Source organism: Salmo trutta, chromosome 19 (assembly GCF_901001165.1).
Source record: "Salmo trutta chromosome 19, fSalTru1.1, whole genome shotgun sequence".
Taxonomy (NCBI): domain Eukaryota; kingdom Metazoa; phylum Chordata; class Actinopteri; order Salmoniformes; family Salmonidae; genus Salmo; species Salmo trutta.
The window spans coordinates 50,483,089-50,496,427 of record NC_042975.1 but is presented as its reverse complement, the minus strand read 5'-3'; the positions used below and the strand labels follow the sequence as shown (position 1 = coordinate 50,496,427).

Genomic DNA, 13,339 nt, shown 5'->3' with positions numbered 1-13,339 from the left:
GGCGTGCACACCATCCACCGCTTCTGAGTATATTACTCGCTAATGTTCAGTCTCTGGATAATAAAGTAGACGAGCTCAGGGCGAGAATCTCCTTCGAGAGACATCAGGGATTGTAACATACTCTGTTTCACGGAAACATGGCTTTCTCAGGATATACTGTCTTTGTCCATACAGCCATCTGGGTTCTCAGTATATTGCGCAGACAGGAATAAAGAACTCTCCGGGAAGAAGAAAGGTGGGGGTGTATGTTTCATGATTAACCACTCAAGGTGTGATTGTGATAACACAGACACTCAAGACCTTTTGTCTACCCAACCTAGAATACCTCACATTCAAATGCCGACCGTATTGCCTGCCAAGAGAATTCCCTTCGGTTATAGTCACAGCCGTGTATATTCTCCCTCAAGCCGATACCACGATGGCCCTCAAAGAACTTCACTGGACTTTAAGCAAACTGGAAACCACATATCCTGAGGACGCATTTATTGTATCTGGGGATTTTAACAAAGAAAATTTGAGGAAAACGCTACCGAAGTTCTACCAACACATTGACTGTAGCACTCGCTCTGAGAACACATTTATACCACTGCTACTCAGCTTTTCGAAATGCCTACAAGGCCCTCCCCTGCCCTCCCTTTGGCAAATCTGATCACGACACCATTTTGCTCCTCCCTTCCTATAGGCTGAAACTCAGGAAGTACCCGTGCTAAGGTCTATTCAATGCTAGTTTGACCAATCGGAATCCACGCTTCAAGATTGTTTTGTTCACACGGACTGGGATATGTTCCAGGTAGCCTCTGAGAATAACATCGACGAATACGGTGACTGAGTTTTATCAGGAAGTGTAAGGGATGTTGTACCCATTGTGACTATTAAAACCTACCTTGACCAGAAACTGGATAGATGTCAGCATTCGTGCAAAACTGAAAGTGCGAACCACTGCATTTAACCAAGGCAAGGTGACTGGGAATATGGCTGATAAACAGTGTAAAACGTCAATACAGACACACAGTGGAGTCGCAATTCAACGGCTCAAACACGAGACGTATGTGACAGACAATCACGGACTACAAAGGGAAAACCAGCCAAGTTGCAGACACCGTCTTGTTTCTGGGCAAGCTAAACACCTTCGCCCGCTTTGAGGATAACACAGTGCCACCGACGCGGCCTGCTACCTAGGACTGTGGGCTCGCCTTCTCTGTGGCCGATATGAGTAAGACATTTAAGCGTGTTAACCCTTGCAAGGCTGACGGCATCCCTAGCCGCATCCTCAGCGCATGCGCAGACCAGCTGGCTGGAGTGTGTACGGACATATTCAATCTCTCCCTATCCCAGTCTGCTGTCCTCACTTGCTTCAGGATGTCCACCATTGTTCCCGTTCCCAAGAAAGCTAAGGTAACTGAACTAAATGACTATTGCCCCGTAGTACTCACTTCTGTCATCATGAATGCTTTGAGAGGCTACTTCAGGATCATATCACCTCTACCTTACCTGACACCCTAGACCCGCTTCAACTTGCTTACCGCCCCAATAGATCCACAGACGATGCCATTGCACTGCCCTATCCCATCTGGACACGAGGAATACCTATGTAAGAATGCTGTTAATTGACTATAGCTCAGCCTTCAACACCATAGTATCCTCCAAGATCAAAATTACATTTTGGGGCCCTGGGTCTGAACACCGCCCTGTGCAACTGGGGCCTGGACTTCCTGAAGGGCCGCCCCCAGAAAGTGAAGGTAGGAAACAACACCTCCACTTCTCTAATCCTCAACACGGGCCACACAAGGGTGGGTGCTCAAGCCCCCTCCAGTACTCCCTGTTCACCCATGACTGCGTGGCCATGCACGCCTCCAACTCAATCATCAAGTTTGCAGACGACACTACAGTGGTAGGCTTGATGACCAACAACGACGAGACGGCCTACAGGGAGGAGGTGAGGGCCCTCGGAGTGTGGTGTCAGGAAAATAACCTCATATTCAACGTCTACAAAACAAAGGAGATGATCGTGGACTTCAGGAAACAGCAGAGGGAGCACCCCCCCTATCCACATCGACGGGATAGTAGTGGAGAAGGTGGATAGTTTTAAGTTCCTCAGCATACACGTCACTGACAAACTGAAATGGTCCACCCACACAGACAGTGTGGTGAAGAAGGCGCAACAGCGCCTTGGGTGGAAATTTGGCTTGTCACCAAAAACACTCACAAACTTTGCATCTCTAAATCGAGAGCATCCTGTCGGGCTGTATCACCGCCTGATACAGAAACTGCTCCGCCCACAACCCTAAGGCTCTCCAGAGGGTAGTGAGGTCTGCACAACGCATCACCGGGGCCAAACTACCTGCCCTCCAGGACACCTACAGCACCCGATGTCACAGGAAGGCCAAAAAGATCATCAAGGACAACAACCACCCGAGCCACTGCCTGTTCACCCCGCTATCATCCAGAAGGCGAGGTCAGTACAGGTGCATCAAAGCTGGGACCGAGAGACTGAAAAACAGCTATCTCAAGGCCATCAGACTGTTAAATAGCCATCACTAACATTGAGTAGCTGCTGTCAACATACTGACTCAAATCTCTAGCCACTTTAATAATTAAAAATTGGATGTAATAAATGTATCACTAGTCACTTTAAACAATACCAGTTTATATAATGTTTACATACCCTACATTACTCATATGTATATACTGTACTCTATATCATCTACTGCATCTTGCCTATGCCGTTCGGCCATCGCTTATCCATATATTTATATGTACATATTCTTATTCATTCCTTTACACTTGTGTGTAAAAGGTAGTTGTGAAATTGTTAGATTACTTGTTAGATATTACTGCATGGTCGGAACTAGAAGCACAAGCATTTCGCTACACTCGCATTAACATCTGCTAACCATGTGTATGTGACCAATAAAATGTGATTTGATTTGAAAGATTCAAGTTCCTCGGCGTACACACTGACTCTGAAATGGTTCACGCACACAGACGGTGTGGTGATGAAGGCGGAACAGCGCCTCTTCAACCTCAGGAGGCTGAAGAAATTTGGCTTGTCACCTAAAACACTCAACTTTTATAGATGCACAATTGAGAGCATCCTGTCGGGCTGTATCACCGCCTGGTATGGCAACTGCACCGCCCACACCCGCAGGTCTCTCCAGAGGGTGGTACGGTCTGCACAACGCATCACCGGGGGCAAACTACCTGCCCTCCAGGATACCTACAGCACTCGATGTCACAAGAAGGCCAAAAAGATCATCAAGGACAACAACCACCCGAGCCATGACCTGTTCACCCCGCTATCATTCAGAAGGCAAGGTCAGTACAGGTGCAACAAAGCTGCGACCGAGAGACTGACAAACCGCTTCTATCTCAAGGCCATCAGACTGTGAAATAGCTATCACTTGGCTGCTTCCACCCGGTTACGTAACCCTGCACCTTAGAGGCTGCTGCCCCATATACATAGACTTGAAATCACTGGCCTCTTTAAAAATGGAACACTAGTCACTAATGTTTACATATTTTTGCTTTACTTATCTCATGTATATACTGTATTCTATCCTACCGTATTTTAGTCTATGCCACTCCAATATTGCGCATCCTAATATTTATATATTCCTTAATTCCATTCTTTTACTTTTAGATCGTGAATTGTTAGATATTACTGCACTGTTGGAGCTAGAAACACAAGCATTTCGCAACACCCGCAATAACATTTGCTAAATATGTATGTGACAAATAAAAATGGATTTGTAGTTCTTTGATAGCCACATCAGCAGCTAATTAGCATTTCATTTTGGGGAGTAAATACAGTCAAATATATTGATAAGTCACCTTGTCCTAGAGAGATTGCCACTTATGTCATGCCAGGGTAAGACTACATTGGAAACAGCCCTTTTAAATTAAGTGTTTCTAAAATCCCGTATGGGGGAAAAAAACAATTGGAACCATTACGTTGTTTGACTGCTAGGTTTGATGGGTATTATGACTCTGTGGTACTCTTGCTGAGTTTAAAACAACTACTGTAGGAACATCAACAACAAAAAAAGTCAAATCATGACGTCGGTGATCTCATGTCAGAAATTTGGTGCTCAAGAAAGATGCTGGATTACCAACGTGGAATTCAAAGTCCCCCCCCCCCCCCCCCCCCCCCCCCCCCCCCAGAGTTCACCAAGACAAAGTCAGAGCAGCCTAGGCACCGATCTCCTGTACATTTGTACATAATTATTTTTAGGGGGTTTTAATTGTTATTTTAATCAGCTCTTTTGTTTTTGATAACAACGGATGAAAGTAAGGCGGTCCGGTATGGCGACCTGGTAAAATAAAGTGGGGGTAAGCTGTACCAGTAAAACGTGATTTTCACATCATACCCCCAAAAACTATAGACTACACCATTATTTAACATTACTGCATGTAAGCCTCATGAAAAAGTTGAGAATTGACCGGAAACTGGGCTGTATATGCTCCCAATTTTGTTGTGGTTTGAGGAGAACACTTACATTTTGTCAAGGCGGAGACCGAGGCGCGGGTAGACAACAGTGGATGCATCAACTCAGGCTACATGTGTAGGCCTAATGACAATCGCAGAATTTCATTATAATACATGTATGTGTTTTGTAACTGTCTATTTCCATTCATCAAATCGCAGGTGCACTGTCAGGATTTGGATGCTGCTAGCCTCCAGGAGCTCCTTTTTAAGTGATTGTTTGACAATTGGATGGAAACATCTAGACTGGTTGTCTTTATGCCACGTTGAAAGGCATTGGCGGCTTGTCCATAAGGCTAGCGGAAGCTACGCTTTCCCTAAAGTAAATTGAATGAAATCGCCAAAATGACAGTCCTAGCCTGATTAGACCAGCACAAAAACATCCTGTGGCGTTCTGCATTAGCATCAAATAGCCCCCGCGACAAGCAACTTTTCAGGGAAGTCAGGAACCAATATACACAGTTAGTTAGGAAAGCTAAGGCTAGCTTTTTCAAAAAGAAATTTGCATCCTGTAGCACTAATTACAAAAAGTTTTGGGACACTGTAAAGTCCATGGAGAACAAGAGCATCTCCTCCCAGCTGCCCACTGCACTGTCACCACCAAAAGAATCTATGATAATTGAGAATTTCAATAAGTATTTTTCTACGGCTGGCCATGCTTTCCACCTGGCTACCCCTACCCCGGCCAACAGCTCTGCACCCCCTGCAGCAACTTGCCCAAGACAGAACCCCCACCCCCCGTGCTTCTCCTTCACCCAAATCCAGACAGCTGATGTTCTGAAAGAGCTGCAAAATCTGGATCCCTACAAATCAGCTGGGCTAGACAATCTGGACCCTCTCTTTCTAAAATTGTCACCCGAAATTGTTGCTACCCCTATTACTAGCCTGTTCAACCTCCTCTTTCGTATTGTCTGAGATCCCCAAAGATTGGAAAGCTGCCGCAGTCATCCCCCTCTTCAAAGGAGGAGACACTCTCAAACTGTTATGGATCTACAGCCATCCTGCCCTGCCTTTCTAAAATCTTCTAAAGCCAAGTTAACAAACAGATCACCGACCATTTCAAATCCCAACGTACCTCCTCCTCTGCACTATGGTTTCCGAGCTGGTCACGGGTTCACCTCAGCCACACTCAAGGTCCTAAACGATATCGTAACCACCATTGATAAAAGACAGTACTGTGCAGCCGTCGACGTCAACCTGGCCGATACTTTCGACTCTGTCAATCACTGCATTCTTATCGGCAGACTCAATAGCCTTGGTAAACCAGGCGAGGCAGTCATTTGAGAAACCAACTACTTCTCAGAATTCAGTGTGTCAAATCGGAGGGCCTGCTGTCCGGTCCTCTGGCAGTCTCTATGGGGGTGCCACAGGGTTCAATTCTAAGGCCGACTCTTTTCTCTGTATACATCAATGATGTCGCTCTTGCGGCTGGTGATTCTCTGATCCACCTCTACGCAGACGACACCATTCTGTATACATCTGGCCCTTCTTTGGACACTGTGTTAACAAAACTCCAAACGAGCTTCAATGCCATACAACATTCCTTCAGTGGCCTCCAACTGCTTTTAAATGCTAGTAAAACTAAATGCATGCTCTTCAACCGATTTGCTACCCGCCCGACTAGCATCACTACTCTGGACGGTTCTGACTTATGTGAATATGTGGACAACTACAAATACCTAGGTGTCTGGTTGGACTGTAATCTCTCCTTCTAGACTCACATTAAGCATCTCCAATCCAAAATTAAATCTAGAATTGGCTTCCTATTTTGCAACAAAGCCTCCTTCACTCATGCTGCCAAACATACCCTCGTGGAACTGACTATCCTACCGATCCTTGACTTCGGCGATGTCATTTACAAAATAGCCTCCAACACTCAGACTGCATCCAATTTGCTGAGTAATCACAGTGCCATCCGTTTTGTCACCAAAGCCCCATATACTACCCACCACTGCGACCTGTATGCACTCATTGGCTGGCCCTCACTACATATTTGTTGCCAAACCCACTGGCTCCAGGTCATCTATAAGTCTTTGCTAGGTAAAGCCCTGCCTCATCTCAGCTCACTGGTCACCACAGCAACACACACCCGTAGCACACGCTCCAGCAGATATATTTCACTGGTCATCTCCAAAGCCAACACTTCCTTTGGCTGCCTTTCCTTCCAGTTCTCTGCTGTCAACGACTGAACGAATTGCAAAAATCACTGAAGCTGGAGACTTCTCCCTCTCTGACTTTGAGCAGCTTACCGATCACTGTACCTGGATCTGTAAATAGCACACCCAACTACCTCATCTCCATATTGTTATTTATCTTCTTGCTCTTTTTCACCCCAGTATCTCTACTTGCACATCATCATCTGCACATTACATTTACATTTAAGTCATTTAGCAGACGCTCTTATCCAGAGCGACTTACAAATTGGTGCATTCACCTTATGATATCCAGTGGAACAACCACTTTACAATAGTGCATCTAAATCTTTTGGGGGGGGGGGGGGGGTTAGAAGGATTACTTTATCCTATCCCAGGTATTCCTTTAAAGAGGTGGGGTTTCAGGTGTCTCCGGAAAGTGGTGATTGACTCCGCTGTCCTGGCGTCGTGAGGGAGCTTGTTCCACCATTGGGGTGCCAGAGCAGCGAACAGTTTTGACTGGGCTGAGCGAGAACTGTGCTTCCTCAGAGGTAGGGAGGCGAGCAGGCCAGAGGTGGATGAACGCAGTGCCCTTGTTTGGGTGTAGGGCCTGATCAGAACCTGAAGGTACGGAGGTGCCGTTCCCCTCACAGCTCCGTAGGCAAGCACCATGGACTTATAGCGGATGCGAGCTTCAACTGGAAGCCAGTGGAGAGAGCGGAGGAGCGGGGTGACGTGAGAGAACTTGGGAAGGTTGAACACCAGACGGGCTGCGGCGTTCTGGATGAGTTGTAGGGGTTTAATGGCACAGGCAGGGAGCCCAGCCAACAGCGAGTTGCAGTAATCCAGACGGGAGATGACAAGTGCCTGGACTAGGACCTGCGACGCTTCCTGTGTGAGGCAGGGTCGTACTCTGCGAATGTTGTAGAGCATGAACCTACAGGATCGGGTCACCGCCTTGATGTTCGTGGAGAACGACAGGGTGTTGTCCAGGGTCACGCCAAGGTTCTTAGCACTCTGGGAGGAGGACACAAGGGAGTTGTCAACCGTGATGGTGAGATCATGGAACGGGCAGTCCTTCCCCGGGAGGAAGAGCAGCTCCGTCTTGCCGAGGTTCAGCTTGAGGTGGTGAGCCGTCATCCACACTGATATGTCTGCCAGACATGCAGAGATGCGATTCGCCACCTGGTTATCAGAAGGGGGAAAGGAGAAGATTAATTGTGTGTCGTCTGCGTAGCAATGATGGGAGAGACCATGTGAGGATATGACCGAGCCAAGTGACTTGGTGTATAGTGAGAATAGGAGAGGGCCTAGAACAGAGCCCTGGGGGACACCAGTGGTGAGAGCACGTGGTGCGGAGACAGATTCTCGCCACGCCACCTGGTAGGAGCGACCTGTCAGGTAGGACGCAATCCAAGCGTGGGCCGCGCAGGAGATGCCCAGCTCGGAGAGGGTGGAGAGGAGGATCTGATGGTTCACAGTATCAAAGGCAGCAGATAGGTCTAGAAGGATGAGAGCAGAGGAGAGAGAGTTAGCTTTAGCAGTGCGGAGAGCCTCCGTGACACACAGAAGAGCAGTCTCAGTTGAATGCCCAGTCTTGAAACCTGACTGATTAGGATCAAGAAGGTCATTCTGAGAGAGATAGCAGGAGAGCTGGCCAAGGACGGCACGTTCAAGAGTTTTGGAGAGAAAAGAAAGAAGGGATACTGGTCTGTAGTTGTTGATATCGGAGGGATCGAGTGTAGGTTTTTTCAGAAGGGGTGCAACTCTCGCTCTCTTGAAGACGGAAGGGACGTAGCCAGCGGTCAAGGATGAGTTGATGAGCGAGGTGAGGTAGGGGAGAAGGTCTCCGGAAATGGTCTGGAGAAGAGAGGAGGGGATAGGGTCGAGTGGGCAGGTTGTTGGGCGGCCGGCCGTCACGACGCAAGATTTCATCTGGAGAGAGAGGGGAGAAAGAGGTCAAAGCACAGGGTAGGGCAGTGTGAGCAGGACCAGCGGTGTCGTTTGGCTTAGCAAACGAGGATCGGATGTCATCAGCCTTCTTTTCAAAATGGTTGACGAAGTCATCCGCAGAGAGAGAGGAGGGGGGGGGGAGGGGGAGGAGGATTCAGGAGGGAGGAGAAGGTAGCAAAGAGCTTCCTAGGGTTAGAGGCAGATGCTTGGAATTTAGAGTGGTAGAAAGTGGCTTTAGCAGCAGAGACAGAAGAGGAAAATGTAGAGAGGAGGGCGTGAAAGGATGCCAGGTCCGCAGGGAGGCGAGTTTTCCTCCATTTCCGCTCGGCTGCCCGGAGCCCTGTTCTGTGAGCTCGCAGTGAGTCGTCGAGCCACGGCGCAGGAGTGGAGGACTGAGCCGGCCTGGAGGATAGGGGACAGAGAAAATCAAAGGATGCAGAAAGGGAGGAGAGGAGGGTTGAGGCAGAATCAGGAGATAGGTTGGAGAAGGTTTGAGCAGAGGGAAGAGATGATAGGATGGAAGAGGAGAGAGTAGCGGGAGAGAGAGAGCGAAGGTTGGGGCGGCGCAATACCATCCGAGTAGGGGCAGAGTGAGAAGTGTTGGATGAGAGCGAGAGGGAAAAGGATACAAGGTCGTGATTGGAGACTTGGAGGGGAGTTGCAATGAGATTAGTGGAAGAACAGCATCTAGTAAAGATGAGGTCAAGCGTATTGCCTGCCTTGTGAGTAGGGGGGAAGGTGAGAGGGTGAGGTCAAAAGAGGAGAGGAGTGGAAAGAAGGAGGCAGAGAGGAATGAGTCAGAGGTAGACGTGGGGAGGTTAAAGTCACCCAGAACTGTGAGAGGTGAGCCATCATTAGGGAAGGAACTTATCAAGGCATCAAGCTCATTGATGAACTCTCCAAGGGAATCTGGAGGGCGATAAATGATAAGGATGTTAAGCTTGAAAGGGCTGGTAAATGTGACAGCATGGAATTCAAATGAGGAAATAGACAGATGGGTCAGGGGAGAAAGAGAATGTCCACTTGGGAGAGATGAGGATTCCAGTGCCACCACCCCGCTGGCTCGATGCTCTAGGGGTATGCGAGAACACGTAGGCAGACGAGGAGAGAGCAGTAGGAGTAGCAGTGTTATCTGTGGTAATCCATGTTTCCGTCAGCGCCAGGAAGTCTAGGGACTGGAGGGTAGCATAGGCTGAGATGAACTCAGCCTTGTTGGCCGCAGACCGGCAGTTCCAGAGGCTGCCGGAGACCTGGAACTCCACGTGGGTCGTGCGCGCTGGGACCACCAGGTTAGAGTGGCAGCGGCCACGCGGTGTGAAGCGTTTGTATGGCCTGTGCAGAGGGGAGAGAACAGGGATAGACAGACACATAGTTGACAAGCTACAGAAGAGGCTACGCTAATGCAAAGGAGATTGGAATGACAAGAGGACTACACATCTATCACTTCAGTGTTAATGCTAAATTGTAATTATTTCACCTCTATGGCCTATTTATTGCCTTACCTCCCTCTTCTACATTTGCACACACTGTACATAGATGTTTTCTATTGTGTTATTGACTGTACGTTCGTTTATGCAACTGTGTTGTTTTTGTTGCACTGCTTTGCTTTATCTTGGCCAGGTCGCAGTTGTAAATGAGAACTTGTTCTTAGCTGGCCTACCTGGTTAAATAAAGGTTTCATAAAAATAACCTTACTCCTGTATATACAGAAATGTTACAAAATAATTCAAAATAGGCTACTATACCAGAAAGCATTATTTGGCCACAGAAGCATTATTGGCTTATAACTCACCGAGGATATTACGGCCGATGTTCTCCGCCGGTGCCAATAAAATAGTTGAGCGGACAGTAGCCTAAATTGAGAATTTTGATGGGTAAATGACAGATTGGAGTCGTTTCATTGTGCTCTATTTACAGCCATATCCATTTGCTTCCCAAACAGTTTTTCCGCGATTGTATTTTTAAATATTGCGATATGCCTGGCTGGGTCTCTGCTTTTCACTGACAGTCACAATTTAACAATCATATATTTGGTATTTGCAGCGCGCACTGCCCAAATTGCGAGCCCTTCCGAATGTAGGCTATACGATTTGGTGAGTGTGCATGTTCACTGTCTTTATCATTGGGTCAGTACCAATTTTTTGTTTGTTTTTGGACAATCATTTCCTCCTCCAGGTTAATGGACGTCATATTGTATTTGTGTCTCCCCTTTTCGTAGGTCAATTATATGGATCAGACAACAGTTTGTATTGATCTGTTTGTCAGTGTCAGCAGAGTAGGCTACCCTGTAATTTTTGTAGTATTAAAAAAAAATGTGCGTGGGCGCACTTGGGTGTCCCGTACGGGTAAGTAATTCAATCTACTGTCACCCCTGGATAACGTTGAGTTTTAATTGCATGTATCGGTCGTTTTAAACCACGGGTTTGCAGATTGACTCACTTTTTGGCTTGGCTAGCTAGCTTTTGTTTAAAAAAAAAAAAAATGGATCTGGACACAGTACCATCTTATTTGTTTTTCCTGGCTGACAGTTCCTGATATTTTGAGAACATATTTTGAGGAATCGCTTGAAGCGTGAGATGAATACAACAGTGCTGAGGCAGAGGGCTCATAGAGAGGACGACGCTACTATTCTGAATTTTGTGTGATGAGTTTTCTGTCGCCCAGAGCTGCTGATATAGTGGAAGTCCAGTTGCTATGAGACTCGGGCTGGTTCCCAGATTTGCCCTCTACAAGATCACCTGCAGACCCCATCACCATAATCTACCATCATCGGAAAATACAGTTTTCAAATAAACTAGGACATTTCCGACTTGTAACTGGTTGTAGATATACACGTGCCGCGTTCAACGAATCAGCATGTCGGACATTTCCGAGTTCCGACTAGCATATGAACTTGGCATCTTTTTTAGATTTTATTTTACCTTTATTTAACTAGGAACACTGGGTTAGGAACAGTGGGTAACTAGGAACAGTGGGCCTTGTTCAGGGGCAGAACGACAGATTTGTACATTGTCAGCTCAGGGATTCGATCTTCCAACCTTTCGGTTACTAGTCCAACGCTCTAACCAGTAGGCTACGTTGACCCTTCATGATGTATTGTTTGTTTTGCGTTTTAAGTGCTTTTAGATTTTATGAAAAGCGCTAAATAAATGTAATACATTATTTTTCCGAGTTCCCAGTTTTTTTGAATCACTTGTTTAACCTAGATACGTCATTGTTCTATCCCTTTGCGTCATAACGTTCAACGTCACGAAATTAGCATTAGCAACAAGGCTATCAGATTCTATAGAATTGCATAATTTTGCTACCATACAAAGGGCAGGCATAGGCTAGCTTGAACTGTCATCCAAATTTAGAGTTTGGAGGAATCTTAAACCGTGACAATGAAATTCCTGTATAAAGAGGAGCACCCATTTGAGAAGAGAAGATCGGAGGGGGAAAAGATCAGGAAGAAGTACCCAGATAGAGTGCCAGTGAGTTGCTGCTAACTAGCTAGCCAATGCTTGCGAAATGCTAACCGCTTAGCTTGTCGCTGTAACCCACACACAACACAATAACAAAGAGAGGAACTTCAGAACATTGACATTGTTAGTACTAGCTACAACCTTAACATATGGTTGTACCTTTGGAAAAGTTTTCAAATTAATTGGTCACAGATTGTTTTGATTGAACGTTTTACACTGTCATTCTAGCCAGCTAGCTAACGCTACATTCCTAGGTAGCTAACTAACGTTAGTTGTTAGCTAATTTGCTAAATTGACATATTTTTGACACTATCAATATATATATTTTAACGTGTTGCTTTGAGAATCGGTAAGCATTTCATAAATTATTTTTTTGTTATCTGACTGCCTGGGGCATTTATTTAATTTGCAGGTGATAGTGGAGAAAGCCCCCAAAGCCAGAATTGGTGATTTGGACAAGAAGAAATATCTTGTACCCTCTGATCTTACAGGTGAGATACAGGACATGTATCGAATTGTGTTGGGTCTATTTCCACATTTTGATCTGAATTAACGTATTTTCTTATTTCTTAAGTGGGACAGTTCTACTTCCTGATAAGGAAGAGGATTCACCTGCGGGCAGAGGACGCCCTTTTCTTCTTTGTCAACAATGTCATTCCTCCCACCTCAGCCACCATGGGACTACTTTACCAGGTACCGAGCCTATTTATCCAGGCAGGGCTTCATTTTTTATTCCCTCTTATACATTATGCATGGTGCTGTGGTATTTCCTCCTGATTAATCAGGAATTCCTGCCTTTCTGACATCCTACATCTGGTCTATCCTACTTATCCTGAAATGTTCCTTTATTTTCTGTTGTCTCAAACACATTCCTGATTAACCGAATGTTGAATCTCTCTGTAATAGGAACACCACGAAGAGGACTTCTTTCTTTACATAGCCTACAGTGATGAGAGTGTCTACGGAGACATCCAAACGAAAGTCTAGCTAACCACCTTTCAGCACATCTGCAGTCTGATTGACTCTGCATCATCACAAAGATAAATAAAAGCAATTTAGTTGCCACCAGATATTAATATTTTAATGCACTTTCAAACCCTCTTGCCCCTTTTAAAGCTAAAATCCTTAATTGAAACAATAACAAAGCGACCATCCCGCCTCTGTTTTGGTAAAAAGCAGCGGGATGGACCTGTAGAAATGTAACCACTCTCAAATTCATAGACCGAGCTATTGATGCAAGGACTGACCATGCATGATATCAAAATTATAGTTTTAACAATATTTTGAGGCTATACAGTGTTTTTTTT

General features: G+C 46.1%; 1 protein-coding gene across 1 annotated transcript; it reads left to right on the top strand.

The window, feature by feature from the left end:
- The first annotated feature begins 11,791 nt into the window (after positions 1-11,791).
- On the top strand, positions 11,792-13,100 carry gabarapa (GABA(A) receptor-associated protein a). Its single transcript, XM_029701648.1, has 4 exons — positions 11,792-12,041; positions 12,445-12,523; positions 12,607-12,725; positions 12,939-13,100. Exons 1-4 carry the CDS (start codon positions 11,952-11,954, stop codon positions 13,017-13,019), a joined length of 369 nt encoding a protein of 122 aa, XP_029557508.1. The 5' UTR covers positions 11,792-11,951; the 3' UTR covers positions 13,020-13,100.
- The last annotated feature ends 239 nt before the right edge of the window (positions 13,101-13,339 follow it).

Bases quoted from the DNA above. Each gene is read 5' to 3' on its own strand.
- gabarapa (XM_029701648.1), top strand. From the start codon at position 11,952: ATGAAATTCCTGTATAAAGAGGAGCACCCATTTGAGAAGAGAAGATCG. The intron at 12,524-12,606 runs GTGAGATACAGG...TTATTTCTTAAG, and splicing joins TGTACCCTCTGATCTTACAG to TGGGACAGTTCTACTTCCTG. The intron at 12,726-12,938 runs GTACCGAGCCTA...TCTCTGTAATAG, and splicing joins CCATGGGACTACTTTACCAG to GAACACCACGAAGAGGACTT.